The sequence below is a fragment of the Miscanthus floridulus genome, chromosome 17 (assembly GCF_019320115.1).
Source record: "Miscanthus floridulus cultivar M001 chromosome 17, ASM1932011v1, whole genome shotgun sequence".
In the NCBI taxonomy this organism is placed as follows: domain Eukaryota; kingdom Viridiplantae; phylum Streptophyta; class Magnoliopsida; order Poales; family Poaceae; genus Miscanthus; species Miscanthus floridulus.
Genome location: NC_089596.1, coordinates 69,442,567 through 69,461,963, shown reverse-complemented (window position 1 = coordinate 69,461,963; position 19,397 = coordinate 69,442,567). Strand labels below are relative to the sequence as shown.

Below are 19,397 nucleotides of genomic sequence, written 5' to 3'. Positions count from 1 at the left end.
TTTGTATATCGGCCTGATATGTGCTAAAAATCATATTAGCGGGCTATGTATCGCTATAAATATCCAGGGCAACAAACTATCTATCGCTAAAAGTACTATCTGTCGCTAAAGTTTTTTAGCGATAGGACTTTGTTTGCACAAGTCTGTGCTATAGCTTTTTAGCGACATATCGTATGTCGTTATATTCACTTTTAGCATCAGATCGTCCATCGCCAATCTTGGTGTTGTGGTGTAGTGCAGCTTCATCTTCAGTGATAAGAATTGCATATTTAGCTGCTTCATCACTAGACAAAACATCAACATGTTGGGACTCATCATACATGATACCAAGTTGAATGGATCTTTGCATTGCGGTGTACACGCTGCTCACATATAAGCTTCTTGCTTGTTCATCCAACATGTCTTGATCCTACATGGTAGTGAAAAGGAGTGCTTAGAAAGCTTCCAAATATTACAAGATTAGATCATCTCATGAGAAAAAATGCAATCACATGCGCCTTTTGGTTAATATAACAAAAAGTTATGTTGCTACATTACAGACTCACAGTTGTTATTCCCACTTGTTGAATGTCTGGACTGATAAGGGATGTGTTAGGGCCTTTTTGACAACTCTTTGTAGATTTGAATGTTGAGCTTCGCTTTATGCACTTTGTTGCATCCAACAGTACATTCTTTCGTTTCCCTGATTCCATGCGTTTTTGATATTTCTTATGGAAAGATCAATTTCACAGTTAGATTAGTAGCTCCTGAAACAAGAATCTTATGTGGAAAATCACTATGTCTAAGATTGTCAATGGAACTATATTCAGGATGGAATTACCAGGCGTGTATTTGTTTTTATTACAATGATAAATGTGAAGGCATTTTTATGGAAAAAGTTCAAATTACTCCCCTAAAGTTTGGCCAATGTCCATATAACCCCATAAACTTACATTTCATTCATTTTACTCCCTCCAACTATGTCAGTTGGTCCAATTTACCACTTAACAAGATTTTTTTTGTTTCCATACGTACAGTTTAAGTTTTAATTTCAAATTTTTAGGTGACAGTGGACATCATAATTTATATTAGAAAGATACATCATAAATTTTCATCATTATTTCGATAGGTTATGACATTTAATAAAAAACACTAGAAATACAAAAGTATATGAAACATAGTGATGAAAATTTCATAATGTATTTTTCAACATAAAATATGATGTCCTCTATGACGACACAAAAGTTTGAAATTAAATTGAACTTGTGCGTAGAGAAATTAAAAAAAGACAAATCTTGTTATGGGTTAAACTAGACCAACTAAAATAGTTGAGGGGAGTAAATATAACCAAACATTAGTTTAGGAGGTTATCTAGACATTGCCCAAACTTGGAGGGAGTAATATATTTGAACCTTTTTATTTTCTTAATATACTTGCTATAGGCATACCTGCATGTGAGAAGCAATATGTTTGCGATTAACACCATTGATGTTCATGATAATCTCTATGTTTCTAGGACAAGCACCTGAAATATAAGACCAAAGAGTTTGGAACCATCCAAATTAATCTAAATAGAACTTTCTATGCAAAGAAATAAAGGGACATGTTACAAGTAAGAAATTTGTTACCTTCTCCAAGTATTTCAAGTGCACGTAGGAACTTCCCATGCAGATATGGAGTCCAGCAAATATAACCTTTCTTTGTTTTATTAGTATTATTATGTTTCTGGTGACTTGCTCCTTGTGTTTCTTCATTACCTATACACGTATACAAAATGTCGCATATCAATTGTATATCAAAACCATTGTATACCCACTAATCCAAACCACACCACTTCCTTTAATTTTACCAGGTGGTGTTGTGTCCAAATGTAACGGGAAAGGTTAACTATTTTTATGTTTGTATATTTTTCTTCTTTTAAATGTACTATTATAATACTACTAATATGGTAAAACATTGCTAGTGGTTTAAATATGTATGCTTTTGATTCAGATGAAGTTGCAACAATTAAATTTTCTATCAACTAATAAAGTAGAACTATTAGTAACTTGCATTGGTTTGAACCTTGTAATAAATGCACAATATTGTCCATCCCTGGATTTTTTATGTCAAGATGTTGCCAGATGTTATGTATGGTGTTGGCATCAACAGGCTTGTTCACTAGAAACCGTGCACCAAGCTCAACACATCTTCTCATTGTATCTAGTGTGGCCTCCTTTGACATCACTGGTTCAAATTTAGGACATGTTACTAGGTTCATCCAAAGAAATAGAGAATAACAAGCATATCAAAGAAATAAATGGGAATACACACATTAGAAAGAATTGGATATACAGTTAGGAATGAAATTGGCACTTACTAATCACTTGAATATCTTTATGAGCCTCTCTAACGATGTCAAGGAACTGAAAACCATGTATCTCTTCCATATGCAATGCTACAAAAGCGACATCAACCTCTTGTGCATGACCCTCGAGAAAATGAAGTGCTTCTATTGGACTTGTATATGCTGTTGCTGAAAAAGAGAGAAAAAAGGTTTACGCTGTATGTGGAAGGAAACTTCTATCCAAAAATAGTTTAGAATGAAAACAAATTTAGGAACTTCACAAGTATACATTGCTATATGCCAAATCATTTATGTTAGAAAGCTATGTTTCGCACATGTAGAAAAAGGCATATAACATTATTTTCTTATTAGGGATTTTCTTCCATGGATTGTACATTTCCAAATCAGAATGGAAGGAACTTACCTTGAAAATTGACTTGACAAAGCATGGTCCTTGCAGAATTAGCATGATGTTTATCTTGGTCAACAATGATGACACTGAGCCCATTAATAGGGCATAACTTCGTTCTTTCATCCATGAGCTTTTGAAGTTATTAGGACCGAAGTACTTTAGGTATCTCACAAAGGATTAGAAGCACAGGGTATCTATTTACAAACAAACAATGTCTAACCAATGTTTCATGCCAAACCCCACCCCACCCCTCCCCTCTCCTTTTCTTGTTTAAAATACTATAGATAATGACAAGTACGAGATACAATAAGAAGTATAAAAAGGGAAAAACTTCTTTACAAAGTTGAAATAAAACAAATTTGAGTCATGAGTAAATTACTCTAGCCTAGAGATATAATTGTAGATATGATGATGCAAAAACGGGTTGAGACTGCACCATTTGGATGGTGTGCCATCGTGCCTCATTGACTAATGAAAACATATGCGTTTGTCACTATAGATTTTTAATCTCGTCTACAAAATATCTGGCCTATGTTACTTCCAAAGTAGTCAACTGTTTGTTTATTGTGTAAAAAATCACAAAAGATTGTTCTAATTGAATATATTTTTATATATAAAAAGTAAGTTTAATGTACCATATTTTTGTGATGAGAATGATTTATGAGTTATGACGAATAAATAATTTATAACAGTTTTTCTTTTGCCTTTATATGATTTAGTTTTTACAAGAGTAAGGCATAAATGTTAGGTCAAAACTAATTCCAAATTTTGATTTGGAGAAACTCGAGAAAGAAAAATTGTACACATGGAATACTATTAATACTAGCAAAGATGCCCGTGCGTTGCAACGGGAGAAAGAAAAACAATAGTATTTGTAGGCCAATAGACTTATTCAACTCATATGATAACCTCATCTTCCTTCCTCCTTTACCTACCACCGTTGATTACTATAGGTCAAATTCATAGTACGTGTTTCTGTACCATCTGCAACCACGTGTCACAGTATAGTTTTCTATAAATATGATCAAATCCTAAATAGTTCGACTTAAGATATTTTAAAAAGTTGATTTCATTTGTGGCGGAGTGAGTATAAGAAAGAGTCTTCTAAACAATAGTAGTAATTATATGCACATTATTTTCCACTACATTGTTGTGCTTTAGCTATGATAGGAAAAATACTCGTGTCTCTCGCTAGAAAAAGATATAACAAAATTAATCTATTAACTAAACAGTGGGATCATAATTTTTCTCTATGTCACACAACTCTAATATATTTCAAAAAGAAAATATGGCACAAATTTAATATTTGAGAAAAAAATATTTTTCTGAAACCTGAATCTTGTCGTCATATTGTGCAAGTGTTACGAAAAGCACCGTTGCACAGCTTTTAGTTTGGACGGGCTGAAGCAAAGTTCTTACAGTAGCAATGTCATTTAAATTATTGTAGCTAAAAATAGTTCTTTTACGGTGTTGAGCTTCTCGTCGTCAAACTATGTGAATATGAATTTTGTAAACTATCACTAAATATGTGATATGTAATTAGGAAACTAAACATATGCTTAGTTGAGGGCGTTTTCTGTACAACAACATGCAACACCTCCTGGATTGCAGCCTATTAGTAAATCCATCGTGGGCTGCACTTTTACATCAGGAATCTCTGAGTTTCTCAAATTCCATTTAGATCCTTCCACCTTTTCTTTCACTCTTGCGCTTTTCTACCTGGAACCCTTCCTTCTCTTCTATTGTTTTTGTCATCCTTTTCCCCAAACCACTCAATAGAGGCGCCCGATCTCGGGCCAATCCCTACTGGCGGCGACCTGATCGGAGTTGAGGAGGGTCCTAAGTTATCCCCAACCGGGTGTGCATATGGGTGTCCCTATTATAACCAGAATGTTAATCCCTCGGCGGGACACCACGGTCGCATCACGGACCACACTCACGCACCGACGCGAGAGTGGCCTGCGCGTCGGCGTCCGTGCCAGCATCGACGCGTTGCATGGAGTGCAGCGATAGCGGTGGGGCATGGCTGCCGTAGCGTATTAGGCGGCTTTGTCTAGGAAGTTGAGGTGGCTCGCCCGGCCGTGGAGGCACACGGCGGCATCGTGCACAACGATGGCGGCCTCAGGCGCAATGTAGGACCCCAGCCACATCCAGGAGCTGCATGTGGTGGCTCTGGCAAGGAACATCGCTGATGACGGCCCTAACCCTACTCCCGAGCACTACGACCTCTGTGTCCTCCCTGAGCCTGTCCATCTCATCGCCAAGGATGCGGTAGGATGCCTCCACCAGCGCCCTGCCGGCATCCATGGTGTGCCGGGCACGTAGATTTCCGACGCCTACTTCCCACGCTCGCCACCGCACGCCCTGTACCGGCACTGTCATCGCGCGAATAGGAGAAGAGTACTAGGAGATGAAGAGAGCGTCCAGGCTAGTGAATGGGCCATGGTGGGTGGACCAAAAGCGGTGAGTGATAGAGCGCAAGACGGAACATAGGCGAGCAACCATAAAAATATGGATGAAAACCGAACTAGAAAAGAAATTCAGAGGAGGCAGGAAAAAAAAGTACGGCAGAAACAAAAAAGTACGACAGAAATTTTGCCTCTTTATTATTAGGTATATATTATGCTACTTTTTAAATGCATATCTGTTTGTTCCCATTCTTTGATACCAAGTCTCCCTCCTACCGCCGTGTTGTTACTAGAGCACCCATTTTCCTGACTCCTTCATCCATTTTATGCCTTGATCATCAGATTACTCCCCCACTAGCAAATTTGGGTCTAGGGAGGGACTGATGCGATGGTGGAGAGCATAGTTAAGTAACATGGAAATGATAAACTGACCTAGAGGGGAGTCAGAGGCAACACGGACACAAGCTGTAGGAAGGCTCCATAGCTGGTTAGGTGGAAGGTGAGTTCAACAGTTCAGAAATTCATATAAGGTGAAACTCATGCTATCGTTCAATTCAAAATACATTGCATTTACGACATCAACACAGTCTAAAGGTGAAAGTTCAACCAACAAAAATCTCTACAACGATGCCATTTTTAAAGAAAGGTAATTACATATTTTGAACGTATTTTTCATGGTGAATGTAGTATGCATCTTCATTAATATCCCCGTCTCTCTGTAGCATTGATCCTAAATATCAAAAGGAAGGATACATTTCGATATTTAGGATCAATGCTACAGAGTGACGGGGATATTGATGAAGATGTTAGCCATAGAATTAAAGCAGGGTGGATAAAGTGGCGCCAAACATCTAGTGTCCTATGTGACAAAAGGGTACCGCAGAAGCTAAAAGGCAAGTTTTATAAGACGGCGATTAGACCTGCTATGTTGTATGGTGCATAATATTGGCCTATGAAAAGACAACATGTTCAACAGATAAGTGTCGCGGAAATGCGTATGTTGCATTGGATTTGCGGTCATACGAGAAGGGATCGAGTTCGGAACGATGATATACGTGATAGATTAAGGGTAGCACCAATTGAAGAAAAGCTTGTCCAACACCGGTTGAGATGGTTTGGACATGTCCAATGAAGACCTCCAGAGGCACCGGTGCGTAGTGGAATCCTAAGCCAGGATAGTAACGTGAAGAGAGGCAGAGGAAGACCGAAATTGACTTGGGTAGAGGCAATAAAAGGAGACTTGAAAGGATGGAATATACCCAAAGACTTAGCCTTAGATAAGAGTGCTTGGAAAACAGCTATTTATGTGCCTGAACCTTGATTGCTTCTGCTAGGTTTCAACTCTAGCCTACCCCAACTTGTTTGGGACTTAAAGACTTTGTTGTTGTTGTTGTTGTTGAATGTAGTATGCATCTGTCAACAATTATCAAAGTTAAGAAAAAGTTTAATCTATAAGATTCTTAGTTTAAAAGATATGCATTGAATGAAGGTAAACAACTATGAAAAATTAGTTCCTTAAAAAAAGATAGAAGCAGGACACAAGAGACTTTTGTGCTTTTGAAACAAGGTTGAAGTTTATGGTTCAAGATGTATATGCCTGTAGATGGGTGGATGATGTGTGTAGAAGAATATAAATAATATATATTATGCTTCTGGATCTATCATATCCCAAACTAATAAGGCTATATCTTGTAGCCTTCACTAAAGATATTATCGATGCAGAAAGTAACCAACACATAAATATTTGTAGTTTTGTTGTACGTTGTGATCGGATGTGGCCTAGCACTCAATGACATAGGGTTTATACTGGTTCAGGCAACGTGCCCTACATCCAGTTTAAGTCGGTCGGTGACTTTATTCCTGAGCCTAGGTGCTCGAAGTTTGCAGTGGGGTTACAAACAAGAAAGAGAAAGATGAGGGGTACAAGAAGTGCGGTCGAACTTTGGTCTGAGGGGCCGAGAGTGACGAGAGCTCCGCTATGTGCTAAGTGTTCAAGCGTGTGCTTGTGGTTTGAACCTGGTCGTTCTATTGTTGTGTCCTAGTGAACTGATCGATCTTTTTTGTTGGAAGAGAGCGCATCTCCTTTTATAGATAAAGAAGATGGCCTTACAAGTGAGAGAGAGAGAGTACATATGCTGCTAAGTCTTGCTGCCCACGCCGGTGGGTACAAGACGATGGTAGGCTCTCACAATACTATTTAATGTCAGATGCACGTGGGAGGTTGCGTTGTCTTCTTCTGGTATGGCAGATGTCGGTGCCTATCATACTGTTGATACCCAGAGGCATGCAAGGTGTTTTACCATGTTTGCCTAGTACATAAAATGCCAGTGCCCACAACATTGTTGATGCCCAGAGGCATGTGGGGGAGCCTTACCATGTTTGTTTGGTATGGGGGTTGATGGCACCCACAACACTATAGGGGAAATATCGATGCCTACAACATTGCTTGGGTTCTATCAAGCCAGGGAGGTCACAGGGTACTATCCTATAGGTGTACAGGGTATGGTTCTTGGTATTGCGGTTGACTTGAGTGCCCTGTCATACTTTCTCCGTCCGTTTCCTGGTCCTTACCGAGCGGGCATCCCCGGTCAGTTGGTCCCAGTCGGCTCTGATTACGCCAGTTGGAAATGAGCTATAAGCAGGGGTTCGGCGCATTCCCAGTCAGAGAAGCGGGTTAAAGTCAAAAGCGGTGTTCGGCTAGTCCTTCTGGTCGGAGAGGCCATCTAGAGGTGGGTCGGTGTCAGAAGTGAGCGATGTTCCTCCTTCGTGAGGCCTTCCTATCGGAGAGGTGGGCCAGAGTCGGAAGCGGGCACCATTCCTCCTCAGCCAGGCCTTCTGGTCAGAGATTGGATTGTCCTTCTGGCCTGTCGTTTAGGTGTTTGGGCCAGCCCAAGAGTTGCGCGTCGTTCACAACGTTGTCTGTCGGGCCAAGCCTTTGTTGGGAAGCCAGTCCATGAGGGACCCTGGGTTTATGAACCCGACTCGAACCCCCGAGCCCCTGGGTGATTCAGGTAGAATTATCTAGGGGATTTTTGTCTTGACGGCGGGTGTGCGCGAGCGCACCCGTAGGTGTAGCCCCAGAGCCCCTGATCGATTTGGGTAGAATTGTCTGGGGGGGGTTTCGTGTTGCCAGTGGGGGAAGTTTTGTTTTGTCAGCAGGTGTGCGCGAGCGCACCCGCGGGTGTAGCCCTAAGCCCCCGGGTGATTTTCGAGCAGAATCACCTGGGGGGTTTTGTCAGCGGGCATGTGTGCTTGCATTTTAGTCTTGAGAGAGTCATCAACCAAGGTGTCATGTGCAGCTGAAGTGGTTTTTTAGGGATCTGGCAAGACAAAGCTCGCGGATCCTAGCATTGGGCACAACCGAGGGATCGGTCGAGGCAGACTCGTGGACCCATCATGTGCAGCCAAGGCAGTTGTTTTAAGTATCGGGCGAGACAAAGCTCATGGATCCTAGCATCGGGCGCAACCGAGGGATCGAAACGAACTCATGGATCCAGGCGTCGGGCGTGCCAAGGGATTTGGGCGAGTTGGAGTCACAGACCTAGGTGCAGCCGAGGCACTTTTTGGGCATCTTGAGCCCCTGAGCTCCGTTGGGCTTGGTAGGGGTCGGTTTGAGTTTTGTGCGTTACCCCGTCCTGGGTTTCTCATAGCTAGAGGGGCTGAGCTAATGTCGCTTGCCTCGATGGCTCGAGCTTGAGTGATGCGCTCGGTGAGCTCACTAACAGGTATGATCGAGTGAAATCTGGGTCCATCGTTTATGACGGTGTTGGTATAGCCCTCTTGTGACATTTCACGGCTCCTTAACCTGCAACCCGGTAGATGCCTAGTTCATTTCGGAGACTGACTCGGGTGGCCTGCTGGCCTCCCCTTGATGGAGATTCTATGGGTTTGGCAGAGGTTTAGGATCGAATGAGAAGGTTGAGATGACCATGTCTGCTTCAGGGTAGACTGGGCGAGGGCCGCTCGAGGCTCATCTATGTTTTCTCCCCTAGCTCTGTTTAACACGAGGAGGCCTCGAGCCCTTCGTGGGCTGGCCTTCGAACCCCAGTCGGTCATCACTCATGTTGAATGAGGCAACTACCACTCTATGATGCAACACAGAGCGTTGTGATGCATTTGACTACATACACAATGCTTTAGCCCCCGAGCCCTCGGGCGATTTGGGTAGAATTGTTCAGGGGGGCACGGGGTGTATGGAATGAATGCGTGTATGGATGTATGAATGATTATATAAAGAAATAGTGGGGGTTGGTAATGTTACCTTGATGACTCGAGTGACGGGGTTTGAAGAGCTCCAATTGGAAATGTCCGATTGGGATCCATGCCCATCGTTCATGATAGAGTCAGCATAGCCCACATGGGGCGTCCCTTTGCTCCTTACTTGTCTCTCAGTGTTTTCTTGAGCCGTTCGATTGACTTTAGGAAGCCCGATGGTCTCTCTTGGGCGGAGATTCCGTAGTTGGGTCTTTCCAAGTTCCGCCTAGGAAGGCGGAGGGCCGCCTACATGTGGTGGCGCTTTGTTTCTCGTGTCCGGTCATGCGGTAGTGGTGGGCCATACCTAGGCTACGTCCCATCTGACTAGGCATTGTTCCATCAGGCAGGGTGCGTCCCTTGGGTTAGGGCGCGTCCCGTTGTTTCCCATCCGCATTGAATGGGGGAATGGAGAGGGTTTCTTGCCCCAATCCTTTCGCCTTTCCTCAAGCACTTCGCCTTTTTTTAAATAGGGGAAGGGAGAAGGAAAAGAGAAACTCAGAAACCCATTCATGATTTTGAAGCACGATGTGGAGTTCAAGGTCCCCCAATGTAGATGAGATGGTGTTGGCCACCTTCGCCGAGAAGGGGCTGGTTCTATCGAAGGAGGTGGCACACTAGAGGGTGTCGTACATCACCAGCTTCATCATCGTCTGTGAGGCTTTTGTCGGGATGGAGCCGTACATGGACTCCTTTCGATGAGTCTTCTCCGGGCGAGCCTTGTCGGAGAGGAAGAAGCTTGGGACTACACCGGTGGGAGGTTTCACCCTTGCAACTGCTCTGGTTGGCCAGTTCATAAAGTTTGATGAGATATCTTCTAGACACGGTGGCCATACCTCGACGGGCAGCATCTCTGCCTAGGAGTTGCCTCGACCACATGAGAAGGTCAGGAGCTCCATGCTCTTCTGCTAAGTATCTATGGGTGCAACACCCTTGAGGTACCCATTGTGCTCGGCGAAGTCAAGGGAGTAGAACCAGGCGGGGTCCTTGAGGTACTCGTTGCGCTCGCCGAAGTCAAGGGAGCAGAACCGAGTGGGGCCCTTGCGTTGGTGGTTATGTCCGATGGCCATAGTAGTATTTGGAGTAGAAGTAGTCAGCAAATATAATCGTTAAGTTTGCAGGGAAGCCCCCATGTGAACAGTTTTTGTATCAATGAATACATTAGTTCTACTTTTGTGATGGAATCACTATCCATTCCTTGTTTTTATCCTAGCATAGCTTTGTTTTTATCCTTTCTTTTTTGCACCTGCCCATTTGTTTTGTAGGCTACAACTTTTAAGAACCTAGGCATGGCCCGCGGGGCTCGGCTGCTCATAACCGTAGGTCATGGCGGGGTGCGTTTGGTTGGGAGTAAGAACAAAGTCACGTAGGGTAATCAAAGGAATGGAATGCGCTTTTGTTCGGGGACAAAGTTTTTACCATGTGATAGTAAAAAAAGAGGTAGTATTTAGTACTGTACCCTCGTGGAGCCCCCAAGCGACCTAGGCTAAAAGTGTTTGGGCTAGGGTGCTTTACAGGAGCAAGTGTTGAATAAAAGTGGTACGATCGAATTTAGGGGAAAAACGACGTAGCTGTTCAATGTTCCAAGTGTTGGTGAGAACGTTGCCATTGTCGTCCTTCAGTCGACAGGCGCCTGGTTGGATCACTTCGGTCACCATATACGGTCCTTCCCATGCGGAGAGAGTTTGTGTTTTTCCTTCATTGATTGGGTCCTCCACAGCACGAGATCTCTGACTTCGAGGATCCTCCCCCTGATCTTCCTTTTGTGGTACCTACGAAGAGTTTGCTGGTAGCGAGCGGAGTGAATGACAGTCGTCTCGTGGGCCTCCTCAAGCAGGTCAACTATGTCTTGCTGAGCCTCCGTGGCTCAGTCATGGTCGAAAGCCTTCACTCTTGGGGCACCATGGTCGAGGTCGGAGGGCAGCACTGCTTTAGCTCCGTAGGCCAGGAAGAAGGGTGTGAACCATATGGATTAGTTTGGGGTCATTCTTACACTCCAGAGGATCACTAGGACCTCTGCAACCCATCGCCCGACATACTTGTTGAGTTGGTCGAAGATGCGTGGCTTAAGTCCTTGGAGGACCATGCCATTGGCATGCTCGACCTGACCGTTAGTATGTGGGTGTTCGACCGAGGCCCAATCGATCCTGATGCCATATCCATCACTGAAGTCTAGGAACTTCTTCCTGGTGAAGTTAGTCCTATGGTCAGTGATGATGTAGTTAGGAATGCTGAACCGGTAGATGATGTCGAGGAAGAATTTGACTGCCTCTTTCCGACCGGATGTTGGTGATGGGCTTGGCCTCTATCTACTTGGTGAACTTGTCGACTACTATGAGTAGGTGGGTGATGCCGCCCAACCCCTTTTTGAGGGGTCCTACCATGTTGCGGCCCCAGACCATGAATGGACAGGTGATGGGGATGGTTTGAAGCTCCTATGCTAGCAAATAAGTTTGTCGAGCGTAGAATTGGTATCCCTCACACCTACGGATGACCTCCTCTGCATCTCATAGTGCGGTGGGCTAGTAAAAACCTTGGCAAAAGGCTTTTCCAACCAGCAACCTCAGGGCCACGTGATGTCCGTAGATCCTGGCATGGGCCTTGAGGAGGAGCTGCTTCCCCTAGTTGGTAGGGATGCACTTCATGAGCACCCCCGATGGACTCCGTTTGTAGAGTTTGTTACCGAGCACGATGAAGGTTTTGGTGCATTGAGCGATCTATTGGGCTTTAGTCCTTTCGGGTGGGAGAACCTCCTTGAGGAGGTAGGCGAGTAGCGCGTTCACTAGTTAGTTTGATCGAGTGCCAATACGACAACGTCAGAGGTTGACATCATCATAGAGGCACTGGGGTCGGAGTCCCCGAGTGCTAGCTTGGTGTCGGGGTCGAAGCCCCTAAGCGCTGGCTTAGCGTCGGGGTGTGCCTGGATCAAATCTTCTAGGATGCGGGCGGACAGCTCGTGGAGATCGTTGATGAAGATCCTGCTTGGAGACAGATCCTGCCTGGTGGCCAATTTTGCGAGAAAGTCGGCGGCATCATTGTCCTTTTGGGAGACGTGATGCAACTCGATCCCCAGGAATTTGTCCTTGAGCTTGCGCACCTCCTGGTAGTATGCTGCCATGAGGGGGCTTTTGCAGGAGGGCTCCTTCATGACCTGGTCAATGACCAACTCTGAGTCACCATGGACGTAGAGTCGCGTAGCGTCGAGCTCAATGGTGATGCGCAGCCCATTGATGAGGGCCTCATATTCCACGGCATTGTTTGAGGCCGAGAAATGGAGGTAGATGGCGCAACGGAGCCTACTCCCATCCGGGGAGATCAGAACCACTCCAGCCCCTGAGCCAGGGGCAATTATGGACCCATCAAAGTACATTGTCCAGTACTCGTGGGTGACATCCAGGGTCGGTAGCTGCACCTCCATCCATTCGGTGACAAAATCTATGAGAGCCTGAGATTTAATGGTGGTATGGGGGATATACCTGATGTCATGGCCCATGAGTTTGAGTGCCCACTTGGAGATCCATCCCGTGGTGTCAAGGTTGCTAATGATGTCCCTGAGCAAGTATGAAGTGATGACCGTGACTTTGTGGTCGGTGAAGTAGTACAGGAGCTTCTGGGTAGCCATTAGCACGGCGTATAGGAGTTTCTGCACCTAGGGGTACTGGACCTTGGGTATGGTGAGTACTTCCCCGATGAAGTACACGGGCCTCTGGACCTTAAGGTGGTGTCTCGGTTCCTCCATTTCAATGATCAGGGCGGCGCTCACCACATGATTGCTTGCCGCGACGTAGAGGAGGAGGGGTTCTCCCCGTTCGGGAGCGATGAGGATTGGGGCCGACATCAGGGACACTTTGAGGCTCTCTAGAGCCTGCTAAGCTTCCTCAGTCCAGACAAAGGCATCCGTCTTTTTGAGGAGCTTGTAGAGTGGTATCCCCTGTTTGCCAAGCCAGGAGATGAATTGTCTCAGGGCAGCCAGACAGCTGGTGAGCCTTTGCACGCCCTTGATATTGCGTGTAGGGCCCGTGTTGGAAATGGCCGTGGTCTTTTTGGGGTTGGTCTCGATGCCACTCTCGGACACAATATATCCTAGCAGCTTCCCCTTTGGAACCCTAAAAACACATTTCTCGGGATTCAACCTGATGTTGAACCTTCGGAGGTTCACGAACGTTGCGGCCAAGTTTGCGATCAGGTCACAAGCTTAAGGTGTTTTGACCACTATGTCATCAACATAGATGGCGATTGTTGGTTTCAGCTGCTCAACTTGATTAGGCTAATTGAGCAGGTCGATTTGGTCGGCGAAGCATTGCTACATGCACCTTTGGTAGGTGGTGCCAACGTTCTTTAGGTCAAAAGGCATGGTTACGTAGCAGTATGAACCATATGGGGTGATGAACAAGGTTGCGAGCTGATCGGACTCTTTCATCATGATCTAGTGGTAGCCCGAGTAGGCATCTAGAAAGGAGAGGATCTCGCAACCCGAGGTGGAGTCAACTATCTGGTCTATGCATGGCAAAGGAAAGTGATCCTTTGGACATGCTTTGTTGAGGCTAGTAAAATCAATGCACATTCTCCTTTTCCTGGTCTTCTTTTTAACAAGAATGGGATTGGCAAGCTAGTCAGAGTGGAATACATCTCTAATGAATCCAGCTGCCAGGAGTTTGGTGATCTCTTCGCCTATGGCCCTGCGCCTCTCGTTGTCAAAGCAATGAAGGCATTGCTTAGCGACCTTCAAGCCCGGGATGAGGTGCAGTGCATGCTCAGCGACGTCCTGTGGTATGCCCAGCATGTCAGATGGCTTCCATGCGAAGACATCGTGATTGGCGCATAGGAAGTTGATGAGATCACATTCCTATTTGGCCAGGAGTTGGGTCCTGATCCGCACCGTCTTGGTTGGGTTAGTGGGGTCGATCCCCACTGCCTTGGTTTCCTCAAGTGGATGAAAGGCCGTCGAGGAGGTTTGCTTGTTGCAGTCCGGGACTACTGGGGTCGATGACTCCCTGAGCTACAGGAGCTCGGACGAGTTGATGACCATGGTGGCAAGCTCGAAATGCTCGTGGTCACACATGAAGGCGTGTGAGAAGGCGCTGCCCATGGTGATGATGCCGTTTGGTCCTAGCATCTTCATCTTGAGGTAGGTGTAGTTGGGGATCGCCATGAATTTGGTGTAGCATGGTCACCCCAAGATTGCGTGGTAGGACCCTGGGAAGTCCACCACTTTGAAGGTGAGGACCTCCGAGCAGAAGTTGACTCGGTTGCCAAACATGATGGGCTAGTTGATCTGCCTGAGCGGGTATGCCTGTGCTCCTGGGATCACCCCGTGGAAGGGAGAGCCCGCTACGCGGAGTTCCGACCGGGGATGCACATGGCGTCGAGGGTGTCGACATAGAGTATGTTGATGCCACTGCCTTCATCCATCAGCACCTTGGTGAGGCGCTTCTTGTGGACGATGGGGTCGATGACGAGTGGGTAGCATCCTGGTCTCATGACATGGGAGGGATGGCCCCTCTGGTCAAAGGTGATCAAAGATTCTAACTAGCTAAGGAAGGAGGGGACGACCATCTCGGCGGCGCATGCCTCCCTATAGCGTACCTTGTGCTGGTGCTTCGAGCAGATGGCATCGGATCCACCGAAGATCATGATGCATTCCTTAGGGTCGGGGAAGCCATCCCTGTCCTTGCCCACTGTGCCTCCTTTCTTGTCCACCGCCTCTTTGCCATCTCCTTCTTTCGGCCCACTGGCCTATCACAGGAAATGTTTGAGGAGCTCGCAATCCTTATAGATGTGTTTGATGGGGTAGGTCATGGGTGGTACGGGGCTTTAGGTAGCCAAGCTTGTGGACCAGGGATTCACAGGTTGTCCTAGAGAGGAATGCGTTGATGACGTCCGCATCGACGACATCAGGGAGGGAGTCGCATCGTTGGAAGAACCTATGGATGTAATCCTATAGGGACTCATTGGGCTCCTACTAGTAGCTCTTGAGGTCCTAGGAGTTACCAGGGTGGACATACATCCCCTAGAAATTTCCGATGAAGACCCTCTTGAGGTCTGCCCAGTCACGGATGCTGTCGTGTGGGAGGAATTCAAGCCATGCCTGAACATGTTCCCCCACGTAGATGGGGAGATATTGAATGATGAAAAGGTCATCATCCACTCCTCTGGCTCGACAGGTGAGCCAGAAATCTTTGAGCCAAATACCAGTGTTTGTTTCCCCAGTGATGTTGGTGGGTGGTTGGAAGCGCTGTGGGAACGACACTCTCTGGATATGCCAACCAAAGGCCCATGGTCCTAGGCCCTCATGACTGGGACTCTGGTCGTCTGGCCAGTGACCATGCCTAGGGCGTGTTTCATCACTCCCCTTGATGGCTCGGCCGAAACCCGTGTCAGTTGCCCCCATCACCACCCAGTGGATGTCATCATCATGCCAGGCCTAATGTCGATTGCTGATGACGCTGCGAGCATCTTGGTGCGGACTAAGCCGCTTGCATGCTGGCGGTTGGTGTGGGGCAGGCACCAGGTCAGGCCACGATGCAGTCGTGGCCTCCCGAGCCGTGCTTGGCGGCTGTAGCGGTGAGCGGATGGAGCGATCCATTTGGTGCGTTCCTACTCCACTAGTGGGAAAGAGGATGCGAGTCGGAGTCGTGATGCGAAGCTTTCCACCTATTGAATGGCAGCGGCTTCTACCAGCGCCCAGAGGTTCCGGTAGACCACCCGCTCTTAGGGGTCGACGGGCTCAGGAATGCCGCGCAGAAGCATTGCCGCAGCGGCGATGTTCTGGCTAGCCTGAGCAAACTGTGGGGGGTCATTCCCCTTGTTCATGATGTCGTGCTGGACCTGGCGGGCGTGACCCCGAGCGCCACTCGCTGGGTCATGTGCATGGGCGCAATGTGCTGCACCGAGCGTGCCTGCGTAGGTGGCGGCTAGTTCTACCGCTGTTGTTGTAGCTCCTCGGTGTGCCCTTGTGTGAGCACGAGGGCCCCCGGATGCGGGTCTAGAGGGGTGTGGTTTTGTACAGACTCCGCAACCTCTGACGTTGTCTCGGAGTGTCCGCCATAGCGCACTCCTAGGACAGATGATGGCTAGGTGCCACATCGCTGATGCTGGAGCCATCGCTCTCGACCTCATCGTCTAGGAGTTCATGGAAAGTGGTGGGAGCATAGCTCACCATTCCCATGAATTCGGATGTGAGAGGGGATGGCACCAGCGTCCCTCAGAGCCCCTGAGCACACACGTCCATGGGGGACACGAGGCCATAGGGGAACTAGTCATATGATGTTTGTGGTGAGGATAATACTGTCCCTCTAGATAATCGGCGGGAGATAGTAAATAGAGAGTAAATAATAGTATGTACATTACTCATAGCGGGGTTTGAGCAGAGAGTTTGCTCGGAATGAAGCGCATGTGCCTCATCATAGAAGTCATCGTGTGTCCCAGAGCCGATGGAGGGTGCCCCTCCGACGGGCGCCAAAACAAGTGCCTCCTCGTGGAGGTGTAGTACGCCGAGCCGGTCGGCGACGAAGTCCAAGCTTCCAAAGAGGAAGGCCTAGGATGACTTGAAGATGGGTGGAACCCACATCCCAATAGGTGGGAGTGCGGGAAACTCTAGTGAGCCAAAGCGAGTTGAATCGCTTGAGCCCACCATGGCGAAGGTGGCGAAAAAATGGGCCATCCGATGACCAAAAAGTGTTTGAACGTACAACTTCCTCCCCACGGATGACACCAACTGTCGGTGCAGAAAGTGACCAACACATAAATATTTGTAGCTTTGTTGTACGTTGTGATAGGATGTGGCCTAGCACTCAATGTCACAGGGTTTATACTGGTTCAGGCAATGTGCCCTACGTCCAGTTTGAGTCGGTCGGTGACTTTATTCTTGAGCCTAGGTGCTTGAAGTTTGTAGTGGGGTTACAAACGAGAAGGAGAAAGATGGGGGGTACAAGAAGTCCAGTCGGACTCTGGTCTGAGGGGTCAAGAGTGATGGGAGCTTTGCTATGTGCTAAGTGTTCGAGCATGTGCTTGTGGTTTGAACCTAGTGGTTCTGTTGTTGTGTCCTAGTTAACTGATTGATCTTTTTTATTGGAAGAGAGCGCATCCCCTTTTATAGATGAAGGGGATGGACTTATAAGTGAGAAGGAGAGAGTACGTATGCTGCTAAGTCTTGCTGCACACGCCGGTGGGTACAAGATGATGGTAGGCACCCACAATACTATTTAATGTTAGATGCATGTGGGAGGTTGTGTCGTCTTCTTCTGGTATGGTAGATGTCGGTGCCTGCCATACTGTTGATACCCAGAGGCATGCAAGGTGTTTTACCATGTTCGCCTAGTACGTAAAATGTCGGCGTCCACAACACTATTGATGCCCATAGGCATGTGGGGAGCCTTACCGTGTTTCTCTGGTATGGGGGTTGATGGCGCCCACAACACTATAGGGGAAATGTCGGCGCCTATAACACTGCTTGGGTTCTATCAAGCCAGGGAGGTCATAGGGTACTATCCTGTAGGTGTACAGGGTACGGTCCTTGGTATTGCAGTTGACTTGAGCACCCAGCCTAACTTTCTTCATCCGTTTCTTGGTCCTTACCAAGCAGGCGTCCCCGGTCGGTTGGTTCCAGTCAGCTCTGATTGCGCCAATTGGAGATGAGCTGTAAGTAGGGGTTTGACGCATTTCCAGTCGGAGAAGCGGGTCGGAGTCGAAAGCGGTGTTCGGCCAGGCCTTCTGATCAGAGAGGCCATCCAGAGGTGGGCCGGTGTCAGAAGCGAGCGTTGTTCCTCCTTCGTGTGGCCTTCTGGTTAGAGAGGCGGGCCAGAGTCAGAAGCAGGCACCGTTCCTCCTCAGCTAGGCCTTCCAGTCAGAGATTGGATTGTCCTTCTGGCCTGTCGTTTAGGTGTTTGGGCTAGCCCAAGAGTTGCGTGTCATTCGCAACATTGTCTGTCGGGCCAAGCCTTTGCTAGGAAGCCGGTCCATGAGAGATCCTAGGTTTATGAACCCGACAGATATAGATTCCCTAGATATAAAGTTTATTGGAATGTCTTTTAATGCATCTTATTTGGGCTGTGACACAAGATATATCACTTCATTAAATCACCAAACATTCATATACTATACTATAGTCAAACTAATATATCTCACCTCCAACTAGGAATTGTCCTAAAACTTATATGATGGCTCCTAATGAAAATGTGTTGTTGTCCCGCATGCATGTCACATGTAGACACACGATAGCAACACATGGATAGATCTTACATGATGGTCACATGTCCATGGCCCTTTTTTATTTTAGTGCATTTTTCCTTTCATAGAAATTTTTTAAATAAGTATTACATTGTAAATTATACTGAATTTGACTTACATCGTGTTCTTGTGGTCTATACAAAAAAGGGACATTTTTAGGTAGGTTGGCACCTACCAAAAACAGAATAGGCTAGGCCAAATCATATCGATCAGCATCTACAACCTGTCATAAATCTCATAGTGAACAACTTGATATATGTAGTTGCGACAACCCAAAAGGAAAGTAAAAAATGGAGAAATAAAGAGGACAGGATATGAAAAGTTACCCAAAGATCATAACCTCATAGAGCCCAATTTGACCTAGTCAGCTATCACAATGATACTTTTCTTGGTTCGTTAAGTCGTCATGTCATGGAAAAGTAAATTATGCGCATCATAACAATGATTGAAGATTCTTTTCTGTAAGGGATTGTGATGTGCCTAAGAGCGGGGGGGTGTGTGAATTAGTCATTTTAAAACTAATGCCCTATTTCTACTTATCAAAACCTATGCAAGATTTCTATCTAAATGTGCATCTAGGTTTTGCTAAGTGTTGTTATCTCTATAGAAAAGAGTTATGCTACATAGTTCCAATCTAGTTAGCTAGCCTAGCAAACTAAACTAGTAAGATAAGCACACAACCTAGGTAAGCACGTATATTGTGGAAGCTACATTGAGATAGAGAAGCATACTCCAGTTGATGACAGTATTTTTCTTGAGGTATTGAGAAGTTCATGCTTCCCTCTAATCCTCT

General features: G+C 46.4%; 1 protein-coding gene across 1 annotated transcript; it reads right to left on the bottom strand.

The window, feature by feature from the left end:
- Positions 1-148: 148 nt before the first annotated feature.
- LOC136515759 (two-component response regulator ORR29-like) lies at positions 149-2,844 on the bottom strand. The gene is made up of 5 exons (XM_066509262.1): positions 2,730-2,844; positions 2,339-2,494; positions 1,608-1,736; positions 1,428-1,504; positions 149-409 (listed from the first exon to the last, which is right to left on the bottom strand). Exons 1-5 carry the CDS (start codon positions 2,842-2,844, stop codon positions 149-151), a joined length of 738 nt encoding a protein of 245 aa, XP_066365359.1.
- Between the last annotated feature and the right edge of the window lie 16,553 nt (positions 2,845-19,397).

Excerpts from the sequence above, each read along its gene's own strand:
- LOC136515759 (XM_066509262.1), bottom strand. The coding sequence starts at position 2,844 with ATGGATGAAAGAACGAAGTTATGCCCTATTAATGGGCTCAGTGTCATC. Across the intron at positions 2,495-2,729 it reads TTGTCAAGTCAATTTTCAAG|CAACAGCATATACAAGTCCA; the intron begins GTAAGTTCCTTC and ends TCTCTTTTTCAG. Across the intron at positions 410-1,427 it reads ATATTGCTTCTCACATGCAG|GATCAAGACATGTTGGATGA; the intron begins GTATGCCTATAG and ends ACTACCATGTAG.